The following is a 12006-nucleotide window of genomic DNA, read 5'->3' as shown; positions in this document are numbered from 1 at the left end:
TGAACGTTCCCCGCACTTAAGGGGTTAAAAGCTAATACAACTCAATATATAATAATAAATGTGTTGTAGACTGCACCATTGTTTCCTAAATTTCTTAGGGGGAGCCCCTCCCAAAGCCCCTTTCTAGTAGTCAGGCGCACTCACTGCACTTGTAGTGCACTGTATGGGGACTGGTCTGAAAACATTTGTGAGGGCTGCTTTGGGTTTCCAGTCTGGCCCTGGCAGGAGCAGGAGCCTCGTACTGCGAAATGAAACCAACCATTTAAAAGTTAGTCACAGAGATGCAGCATCAACCTTCCCATTAAATTGTTTTGTTTTTTTGCAAATTCAATATAAAATAGTAAGGGGGTTACATATTTGCAACTGAAGTGGTGAGGTGTGTCGTTAGCCTCCTTGGCTCCGCCACTTCAGAAACGCAGAACAGCACCATATTTCCAAGAATATGGTACAGCCCTGCGTTTCCTCCTGTGCTGGTGCTACACTTAGCAGTGTAGCGGCAACGCAGGTACGCTTGCACCATAGTGCAAGGGTGTCTGAGTGCAGGGGAAGATTGTTTATGTACAGGAAGGCCCCCCTTCCTGCACATAAACAATCTTGAAATTCAGTTTTGTCACTTCTATGTGTGCTGCTTAATGCAGTACACATAGAAGTTACAAAATGCAATTTTTTTTAAGAATGTTTATGTGCAGGAAGGATCACCTTCCTGGACATACACAATCCAACTCGTTTTGCTTTTTCCATGTGTGCTGCCTTGTGCAGCACACATGCAAAAAGCAAAACGAGGAGAAATAAAGCATTTCTCCAGGTTTAGACAAGGTAAGACCTGGTTTACCCTGGTCTTATTTTTGGTGCTGCCTCCTATTTATGCTGCCCTTATAAATAGGGGGCAGCATCAAAATCAATGGGTGTTGCGTTGGAACGCCCATCGCCACACCCACTGCCCACCCCTTTCACGCTAAGCATTGCGTGAAAAGGGGCATTATTTACAAATCAGTGTTAAGCCATGTTAAGTGGCTAAACAGTGCCTTGTAAATAAGGCGAAACACCTATTGCCACGGGATCGTCACAAAAAGTGACGTTCCCATGGCTTGTAGGGGCTTGTATATATGCTTGTATATATGCCCCTAAAACCCTTAGTGATTTGAATATTTGTTTTGTGTGCACATGTGTGTTTATTTTTTTTCCGAATTACTGTTTTAATGTTTGAAATTTAAATCATACGAATTGCTTGGGGGTCCCCAGCTTCCAGTGGTGACTCAAAGGGGGTCCTCAGGAGTCAAAAGTTTGGGAACCACTGCTGTAGATGATGGCGATTACTCCTCCGGGTTGGTTGATGCGGTCCTTTCGGGTGATCTTGTAGCCCTCCGGGATGGCTATGGTGATGTCGGGGGCTGAGGAGGCGTTCATCCAGGTTTCTGTGAGGAAGGTGATGTCTGATGCTGTTGTGTCGAGGAGGTCCCAGAGTTCGATGGCATGCTTATGGACGGAGCGGGTGTTGAGCAGGATGCACTTGAGTTGGTTGTTGTTGGTGCCTGGCCTGGGTGGTGGGACGTAGGTTCGGACGCAGGTGAATTTGCTTGTTTAGCAGGAGAAGGGTCCGTGGGTGCGCTTTGGGGTGGCTTGGTAGCAGGCGGCTGGTCGGCCGGTGTTGAGTGTGTGGAGGATCGTGGTGTCAAATCTCAGTCGGGTTACTTGGTTTCAGCAGGGGCCAGGGTTTCTGGCGCTGGGCCCGGTCCAGGCAAGGACGGGCGCAGACGGGCTTGCCTTTGGCGCGCCATTATGACAACTGGAAAAATGTCTGACATATATCTGCCAATTATATCATAGGCATCTATGTTCTAAACATACACTGCATCCGACTGTTCACAAAATATGTGTACCAAAGGAAAAGAAGATTTAAATGTTTTTCATTTTTTTCTTCATAATGTACATATTATACATCCTTACCCAAAGTGCTCTCTTGGAACTTTGGTTGCAGGTGTTAGTGAAGATGTTTTTTACAAGAATTGGGGAAGTATAAAGTATATATTTGAATGTCCGTTTTGTATTGGTTTATGAGCAATGCGCATGATTAAAATATTTATGACTGTTAAAAACATAGGGTTATAAAAGCTTTGGAACTAGAAAGGTAAAATGTTAGTGAGGAATTGCAATGGGCACTGAATGAAAATGAGGCAGGAGAAACGGGTAAAAGACACAGGCAAATAAAAGGAAATTATGGGAAAAAAACAAGTTAAATTATAAAAGGAACAAAAGTGAAAAAAAGATAGAGCCAAAATGTGAAACAAGATGAAAAACAGACAACAAGTAGAAACACAGCATATGAAATATAAACATATATAGACTTGGCTTGCAGCTACCTGTGTTTTTTCAGAGGCATGACTTTGTTTTTCTCACATCCTCTCTTTTCTTCCAGGGAATGTGGTTAATGGAACCATTGCGAGACAAATGGTGGATATGCTGGTGGAGTCCTCCAGTAATGTCGAGATGATCCTTAAGTTCTTTGATATGTTTCTGAAACTGAAGGATATTGTGGCTTCTGATGCTTTTCGCGACTATGTCACTGACCCCAGGGGCCTCATTTCCAAGAAGGATTTCCAGAAGGCCATGGACAGCCAGAAGCAGTACTCACCTTCTGAGATTCAATTTCTTCTGTCGTGCTCCGAGGCAGATGAAAATGAGATGATCAACTATGAAGAATTTGCCAACCGCTTCCAAGAGCCTGCAAAGGACATTGGATTTAATGTTGCTGTTCTATTAACTAACCTTTCAGAACATGTTCCCCATGACAACAGACTAAAGAACTTTTTGGAGTTGGCAGACAACATCATCAGCTACTTCAAACCATATCTTGGGCGAATTGAAATTATGGGTGCAAGCAAAAGAATTGAGCGTATCTATTTTGAAATTAGCGAAACCAACAAGGCTCAGTGGGAGATGCCCCAGGTGAAAGAATCCAAAAGGCAGTTCATCTTTGACGTGGTCAATGAGGGTGGAGAGTCAGAGAAGATGGAGCTCTTTGTAAACTTCTGTGAGGATACCATATTTGAGATGCAGATCGCAGCTCAGATCTCAGAGGTTGAGGAGGAGAAGGAAGAGGAGGATGATGATGAAGGCGAGTCCACGGAGGGGGCCGAGGCTGAGTCGGAAGCAGCACCAACTGAGTCATCCTCAGCCTTTGGGGAGTTCATGGATAATGTGATCAACTTTTTCAAGATGTTCACCTACAAAAACTTACGAAAGCAGTACCGAAAGGTAAAAAAGATGACCCTGAAAGAAATTGTGATGGCAGTGGCATCCTTCCTCTGGACTGTGTTCATTGGAATCCTACACTTCATTTACAGTGTCTGTAAGGGCTTCTTCCTGATCGTATGGCACACTCTGTTTGGAGGCAGCTTGGTGGAAGGGGCCAAGAAGATCACAGTGACAGAAATTCTGGCTAGCATGCCTGACCCGACACAGGATGAGGTTCATGGCGATGGGCCACCAGTCACCGACAGTGCTGAGGTCCAGGAGGCTGGAGATGAAACAGATTTTGTCGATGCAATAAAAGAAGAAGTGCAAGAGGAGGACACCGAAATGTTTGGCATGGATCTAAAGAAGGATGGTAGCCATTATAAGCTGAGCTCTCCCGACGCACCTGGTGGCCTTGGAGACATTGGCGAGTCTGCACCCGTGGAGCCTCCAACTCCGGAAGGGACACCCATTATCAAGAGGAAGTTAGGTGTAAGTTAACAGAAGATCTCTATTGCTTGGTGCAGTGACACATATATCCTGACATCTAGTGTTGTTATCAGTATTGCTTAAAGTGGGGTGCTTCCACTGTCTCACTAATATGCAGGCCTCACTTGAGCTCTCATGGTGCCCGGGTGACTTCTTGGTGCTGTCAGTGCAAAATCTTCTGCCTACCCACCATACTTGCAAAACCACACTCATTCACATCTAGCTCTGCATAATTATAAAACAGCAACTGGCCAATAATGTTTTCTCATGGGTTAAGTAATTGGCAAATACCCCTTGGTAATACTAAAATTTGGAATTGTGTTTTGGCGGTGTACTCCGACACTTTATCTTACACTGCTTTTGCAGTGCGCCAATTTTGATACCTCTTTTAAAACGGGTCTGCATTCTAGGAGACTGATTATTTTTGGTGTCCCAAACTAAGCTTGGTTAAAGTTTGCTTCAGCTTTGTTTTGTTTGCATGTACATATTTTCCTCTATTTAACACTGCTGTAATTTCAAAAGTATTTCCCAGAAATAGAAGCAAGCTATAATATTCTATAGGAGGTGCATTAATACTTTAAAATTTGCTCTCATGAGGACGGGAGGTGGTGATCCAATGATACGTTATTAATTATGAACAATATTGAAATGATTTCTGCAGGATTTCTTATGTTTAATGTTGCTAGTATTTTTAAATAATTAAAGAAATGAGTGGAATTATTTGTTAGATTACAAACATGTTTTAATGATTTGTAAAGGATATCACATGGAAGGAGTTCTCCAGTTTTAATTTTGATGATTTAATCAGCCAGGATTGTTAAAAAAAACAACACTGCCACTGTTATTGAAAAAAATGTATTAGTAAGATTAATTCTTCACCTGTATTTCCACTTGCAGTACTGCAGTTATGCGTTACTGGCTCTGGTATGCAACTGCTGTGTGAGGTACTGAATGCAAGACTGGAAAGATACAGTTACCAGAAAAGCTGTCTTTGAGCTACAACACCTATATATCATCTGGGGAGAATATTCCACTGGGTGGTAAAAATACACAGATAAAAAAAAACCTTTTGTACAATCTTTTGTGGGTCCTAAATTCCACAGTTTTACCCAGTACCCATTTAGTGCAATGAGGAAATGCTAGTAGTAATGTTACCCCAGCTGTAACCCAGTGCAATGGTGTTGTTATAGGCGGAAAATTGTTCCTCTTCCATTATTTTGCTTTATGTGCCACTGGTGGTAAGTAACAATCACAACCACTGGTATACCTGCCATACTAGGCATAATGAAACCTTATTTTCATGTAAAACAATGATCATTCATAGGAAAGAGGCAGTCATAACTTTCATGAGGCATGGTTAAATGAACAAAGACCCAACCCACCTGGAAGTCTGAATTATGTAATGCTTACTTTTACAGGATTTGGATGAATTCATTCCTCAGCCGCCACCACCACCCCCAGTAGACGAACCCCCCGCTGAACCAGAAAAGGCAGAGTAAGTTGTTGGGAGCTTTGGGCAATATTTGATTTGTTGAAAGTCAGAAATGTAAGAAAGGTGAAACATGATAGAGAGGGGGGGATGAATGCAGAAAGAGTGTCATATTGAGGGAGAGAAAGAGAGGGACCAAGGGAAAAAAGAAAGAAAGTGTGGGCCAGTGTATGGCGATGAAGAGGTAGAGCGAGAAGTGGAAAGGCTAATTAAGTTTAAGAAGGTGATCAAAACAGGGAAGGCAGGAAGACCAGGCAGAGAGAGTGAGAGGGAAAGACAAAAGATAGGCGAAACAAAAGAATTAACAGAAAACAAATGTAAGATGAGACAGACAAGAGAATAGGAAAGGCAGAAAGGTGCAAATTAATTTAAGAGCAAAATATTTAGATAAACTAAATGAATGAAAGCCTCAGTCTTTAAAATCTTCTGTTTGCATAATTTCTTCACACAAGTATCAAAGTTGGTAGTGAACCAGACAACATGTTTTTTATTTGATAAAAAAAAAGTTCTCACTTCTTGAATAAAAATCGGAATTACACAAAAGAAGCATATTATCGTGCCTATATTATAAAGACAGGCACATCACAGGGATACACTATTTAAAAAAAATACTTGATTGCAATACATAGAAAAATGCAAGCTTGTAAAAAGCCTTGAATTTTATTACAACGGACAAATGAATCCAGCATTGGCTGTTTCATAGATTCACCAGTTAAAATGATTCCCCTCACCTCTGGCTAGGAGTCCTCAATAGTTTACCAGTACACAGGTTGAATGAATGATATTATTTGTAGAGCGCACAATGGCCAAAACGGCTTCCTGGCGCTGAGAGCTCTAAGGAACAGAACAGACAGGGCCAGGAGGTTTAGCGGGGGTAGGCCAGGGCAAACAGAAAAGTTTTGAGCGCTTTACGGAAGTGTGAAAAAATAGGAATAGAGCGCATGGAGAGAGGAAGGGAGTTCCAGAACCGGGGTGCAAGAACAGAGAATCTAGTTCCACCAGTGCGAGTTATGTGGAAACGGGGAACAGTGAGGAGGGCAGAGGAAGATGAACGGAGAGTGCGGGCAGGGGTGTGGAGGGAAATCAGAGAATTGATAAAAGCCGGTGCAGAGTGATCAAGGGCCCGATAAACAAGGCAACCTAGTTTGAACAAAGATCTCTGCAGGATGGGTAACCAGTGGAGGGATTTGAGGACAGGAGTGATGTGATGGGTTTTGGGCAAGTGAAAGATGAGACGGGCAGCCTGATTTTGGATTGCTTGAAGGCGGCGGGTTTCGTAGGCAGGAATGCCTGCGAACAAGCTATTACCATAATCAAGGCGGGAAGTGATAAGGGCAGAAATGATGATTTTAAGGGAGTCAAGAAAAAAGAAACGGGAGATTTTTCGGATCATCCGAAGGGAGTGGAAGCAGGAGGACACCACGGCACTGACCTGGCCATGCATGGACAGGTCCTGGCTGACCTTAATGCCCAATGTTTTAACGGAGGGAACCGGGGTGGGAGGGGGGCCAAGAATAGGGGGCCAGAAGGCAGGGGACCAAGGGCTGGATGAGCCGCCAGTCAGGACAAGCTCAGTCTTATCTGGATTGAGCTTGAGGTGATTGGCGCTCATCCACCCAGAAATAAAGACCATAGTGGAGCGAAAGAAAGATAGGGAGTAGGAAGAAGAGGAAAGATCATAGACGAGCTGGAGGTCATCTGCGTAGTTATACACAGAGACCCCCAGCTCAAGGAGAGAAGAAATAAGTGGATGAATGTAAAGATTGAAAAGAAGAGGAGAAATGGAGGAACCTTGGGGAACCCCACAGGGCACCGGGAGGGGGAGAGCGGAGAAGCCGGGGAGGTGGACAGCTTGAGAACGTCCTGTCAAAAAGGACGTGATCCAGGAAAGGGCGGGGCCTCGTATGCCCGCTGCGCTGACACGGTCCAAAAGAATGTTATGGTCGACCGTGTCAAACGCAGCGGACAGGTCGAGGAGAACCAAAGCTTGGGGAGAGTTGGTGTCAGCCTTGGCTTTGAGCTCGTTAAGAACGGCTAGCACCACAGTTTCGGTCGAATGACCCGAGCGAAAACCTGGTTCGCTCGGGTCAGGTTTACACAATAGTGTTCATTACACTCAATTAACATTGAAAATAGTGATATACTACTTGTTATCTATCCACCTAAACATGTGGCCTGATTTATGGCCAGTGACGTGGAGAGACATAAAGCACTAGTCCTTAGAGAGGGTGCAACTGTCAGATTTCCTACTGCTGGTAAAGAGAAGAGAGTCCTCTAGAACTCTGCTCAGTGACTTCATTTTTACATTTATTTCCTTAAATGTTCAACTCTTACAATTTGATCAATCTCATGTGCAGCTAGAGATGGTACTGAAACCCTGTTTCTACTTTTTTTGTGTGAAACATTTGATCCATAGGGCTTTTGCTTCTGGAGGCTAAGCCTTCAAAGCTTGCAGCTACTGCAGGGATAAAAATAACTACATGGATTATCTGCAACTTTTGTATATTTACTGCATACACACGGACCAACTAAAACTATGAAAATTGTCTTGCAGTTTTGGATTAGTATCATGAAGACCCTAAAAGACCCTTGACTCTTCTGTAAAAGGAGTGTACTTCTTTCTCAACTAGGCTCAATGAACCTAAGCTCTGAAATGAAGTCTCATTCAGAGACTTCTAAAGTCCTGAGTCTTCTGTTGCTGTTCTGACTTCTGGTGAACCACCTTCATCTGTAACTTTAAAAGGTACATCTGCTCCTTCATTGTTGAAGTGCCAAGCAGGCACACCTACATAGTCTCCTCTAAAAAGTAAGTGTCCCAGTAACTCATAGAAAGGCGAAATCTACAACACCATCTGCCTTGTTGTCAGTGATGTCCACTTTAAAACTATCAGCGTCTGTGCTATTAATTGCTCCTTCATCTGCGTTTGGTGTCCGTCAGTATTTAGAAAGCTTATTGGCTGCCATACTGCATTTGTGTGGCCACTGGTTACTGGTGCACAGGCAGTTCTTCCACTATCAGTTGCTCCATCCCCTTGCTGGCTTGCATCTTGTTGAGGGTAACATGCTCATTTGCTTCTACTACTTTGGTTCCTAAGGTGTCGGTTCTTACATATTCAGTTGAAGAGCTGTTGGTTCCTACCTGGTCAGCAGCATTAACCTTGACTTAAGCTCTAATAGTGTTGCTCTTGTTCACAGCATTTCAAATATAGTTCCTCTTGGCTTCACCAAAAAATATAGTTTTTCAGCCTCCAGATCTACTACTACAGTATCTGTCTTCCCTTCAAGTGGAGAATGAATATGAGTCCAGGATGAAAAAAAGTTAAGATCGTTATAATAGTTTTGAGGTTCTTTAGCACAGCTGATGACCAAGACAACATGGCTCCCTGTTAAAATTATGGGGCCTATTTAGGAGCCAGTTTGCGTCATGTTTGCAACACAGAACTTGGTACATGCTCGCCGCAAGCCTTAAGTGAGATTTATGAAGTTACACAAGTCTATTTTGCCTGGCCCTGAGTGGCTCCATAAATCTGGTGGAAAGCAATGCAGCTCAAATGGGTGATCCCACGCAACTCCTATGGTTGTTGCCGCATTCCCGGCGAAGCGTAACAAGGAGAAATATTTTTATTTCTCCTTGTTACTAACGCTTTTTATGTGTGCTGCATTCTATAGCACACATAGAAAGAGGAATAGGCCTCTCAGGATTGTTTTTATGCAGGAAGGTGGCCCTTCTTGCTGAAAAACAATCCTGCATGCAATGCAGACACCCTTGCACCACAGTACAAGGTTGCCTGCGTGGGCGCTAAGATGCCAAAAGGGTCCCAGCGCAGAGGAAAAGGCAGGGATGTGCTGTATTGTCCTGCCCTTTCCCTGTCACACAATGCAGAACAGCAAGGTGACTTGCTGTGCTGCACTGTGTGACAAGTTCATAAATCAACCCCAGGGTCCTGTTGGTAACTGGCATTACCATGATTAGAGGGGCCCAAAGCACTATCCTTTGCTGCACAGTCATGACAGGAGGTATGAAATGCCTTCTTATCCTTACATAATTCATATTCAAATGGATCTTCTGTCCTCTTTACAGGGTAAGTACTTACTCCTGCCTGGAGTACTTTAACATCACTTCACCATCTTTGCCTCCTGTGCCTGTTCTGTAGTAACCTCAACGATCTCCTCTGTCAGCTCCTGTCTGTTCAGCTGCAACCACAGTTGACCCTAAAGTTAAATTGTGGGCTACAACAGCCGCCACCAGTTGCCGAAACAGTGGGCCTATGGATTAGCTGACGATGGAGATGGCAATGATAATGATGTTGATATTGATGTTATATGCTGCAGCAACAAAAGATGAAGAGAATGCTGGATAAATCAAACATTCTCCCCAGTCAAGAGATCAGGGTTAAATGCATTGTTCTTTTGCTCACTGTGCCACCCCAGTTTGGACCCAACCATAAACCATATGAAAATCAGTCTTGACCCTGCTCCTCATGGTCATGGGAACAGTCCAACCTGAGCTGCCAAGCCGGGTCCTCCCTGTCCTGGAAACAAGCATATTGGGACCGGGTTTGGCGTATATCACCCCTCTTTTGCCAGGCCAGCTTGAATTCAGTGGCACAGCAAGCAAGGGACCCACGTCTAGGCATACCCTTCCCACTTAGGGCAAAAAGTGCTGCGGAAATACACTGCCAGAATGATGACAACTCATTGTCTTCCAAAGTGCTGGAAGGAGTTATGTATTTTGTTCCAAACTGATGCCACCTCCCCAGGAATTCTCAGTGAAATGACAACTGACATGCCATGTCCTTTTAAAGGGCATGTCAGAGATGCAGCCTGTCTCCTCTACTGCTGGGTTTCCTGTTTGACTTTAAGTAGGAATTCAGGAAAGCAATTTGCTCAATCCAAAAGCTCGATCACATTTGGAAACATGTTTTGACCACATGAAGAACCCTGCATCTGCTACTGTGAACATCTCTAGGCTAGTTTAGATAAACATTCACCTGACACATCACAGCCTGTTCCATCTCTTATGTGGCAAAAGATTGTGGTGGGAAAAAGAATGATAGGTTGGATTGCTACCTAAAACGGTTGCCAATGGTTAGACTTATTGCAAGCCTTCCTCTCATCATCTTTATTTGTGCATTCAAGTGATAGACTGGATAGACAACTCAAAACCAGGTAATACATCTGAAATGAGGAAGTAAGAAGGTCTATTCCATTTTTACTGGAAGTTAGAAGTCTGTGGCATTGGCCCTAACATTCATCATAGACATTTCAGCTGCATTTCAGCTGAGTATGTGCCAGGGTTTGGCAATGTAAAAGAGCAGATGATGGGTGGAATGCTGAATTAATCAAACATTCACCCCCAGTCACAGATCTGGGTTAAATCCATTGTTTTTTTGCATGACACGCACATTCCGGTTTAGCCCAGTTGTAAGCAAATCAGTCTTGACCCTGTTCTCCATGGGAACAGTCCAGCCCGACTTGCCAGGCCAGGTCTTACCTGGACCAGAAACAAGCATCCCGAGACTGATTTCGGGGTAACATCCCTCATCAGCCAGGCTAGCTTGAATATTTTGGTGTAGCCTTCCCACTTAGGGCGACAAATGCAAAAAGAACAGATGATGGACCGAATGCTGAATTAATCAAACATTCACATCTAGTCACAGATCTGAGTTAAATTCATTCTCTTTGCTTTGTTTGTCCTAAGTTGGCAGGGTATGCCCAGACGTGGGTCCCTTGCTCACTTTGCCACTGGATTCAATCTAGCCTGGCAGATGAGGGATGTTACCCCGAAACGGCCCAGGATGCTTCTTTTCCGGTCTAGGGAAGACCTGGCTTGGCAGTTCGGGCTGGACTGTTCCCATGAGGAACAGGGGTCAAGACTGATTTGCATATGGCTGGGTCTGAACTGGGGTTGTAAAGTGAGCTAAAGAACGATGATGGATTCAACCCAGATCTGTGACTGGGTGTGAGTGTCTGAAATGCTTCAGCCCTCCGGCCATCATCTCCTTGTGTTAGCTTTGTTCACCCTTACTTAGTAGGATATGCCCAGATGTGGATCCCTTGCTCACTTTGCCACTGGATTCAAGCTAGCCTGGCTGATGAGGTGTTACCCCGGAACCGGTCCCAGGATGCTTGTTTCCGATTTAAGGAATACCTGGATGGACTGTTACCATGAGGAACAGAGTCAAGACTGATTTGCATGTGCCTGGGTCCGAACTGGGGTGGCGAAGTGAGCTAAAGAACTGTGATTGATTCAACCCAGATCTGTGACTGGAGGTGAGTGTCTGAAAAGCTTCAGCGATCCGTCCCTCATCTCCTTGTGTTTGCTTTATGGTTTGGCAATGTATGTACAGATGCCCAATGCAGACCTCCAACCACGAATAGGAACTGGCTGCCTAAAAGCTTTCCTTTCAACCATGGGGAAGTTAACAGTGAAATATTTTCCCAATTCCAACGGTATTGAGCTGAGACTCAAAAAATCAATCCAAGATTCTTTCCTAAAATCCCTTTTACGTTTTCCAAACTTCTACTCACAGAAAAGTTCTGTAGATTAAAGTATGTTATATTCTGTGGATATTAAAAGATGTTTAAAGTTCTGCAAAGATAAAATCAAGAGATTTCATATGTAAGAGCAACACTTTGTTCCCTTTGGACAAGCCAAGAGAGACAAGGCCTTGTCAAAGCAAGGCATTTCAAGATATATTGTTTCCTGCATCGTTAACAGCTCACACTCAGGTGGGAAGATCATTTCTTGGTGGGGTGAGAGTTCTCTCTGTCGGAGACATGGGAACTATAGC

At 44.0% G+C, this 12006-nt stretch overlaps 1 protein-coding gene across 11 annotated transcripts in view; it reads left to right on the top strand.

The window, feature by feature from the left end:
- The window catches only part of RYR1 (ryanodine receptor 1), a 1215008-nt gene that overhangs the window by 1065978 nt on the left and 137024 nt on the right, over positions 1–12006 (top strand). For all 11 annotated transcript variants that reach the window (XM_086938669.1, XM_086938668.1, XM_086938662.1 and 8 more), the window contains 2 exons: positions 2417–3726; positions 5142–5218. In XM_086938669.1, the coding sequence (XP_086794795.1) occupies positions 2417–3726; positions 5142–5218 (1387 nt within the window). The remainder of the gene's footprint in view (positions 1–2416; positions 3727–5141; positions 5219–12006) is intronic.

This window comes from Lissotriton vulgaris, chromosome 9 (assembly GCF_964263255.1).
Source record: "Lissotriton vulgaris chromosome 9, aLisVul1.2, whole genome shotgun sequence".
Taxonomy (NCBI): Eukaryota; Metazoa; Chordata; class Amphibia; order Caudata; family Salamandridae; genus Lissotriton; species Lissotriton vulgaris.
The sequence above is the reverse complement of the archived record's forward strand: the minus strand, read 5'-3'. Positions and strand labels throughout refer to the sequence as shown.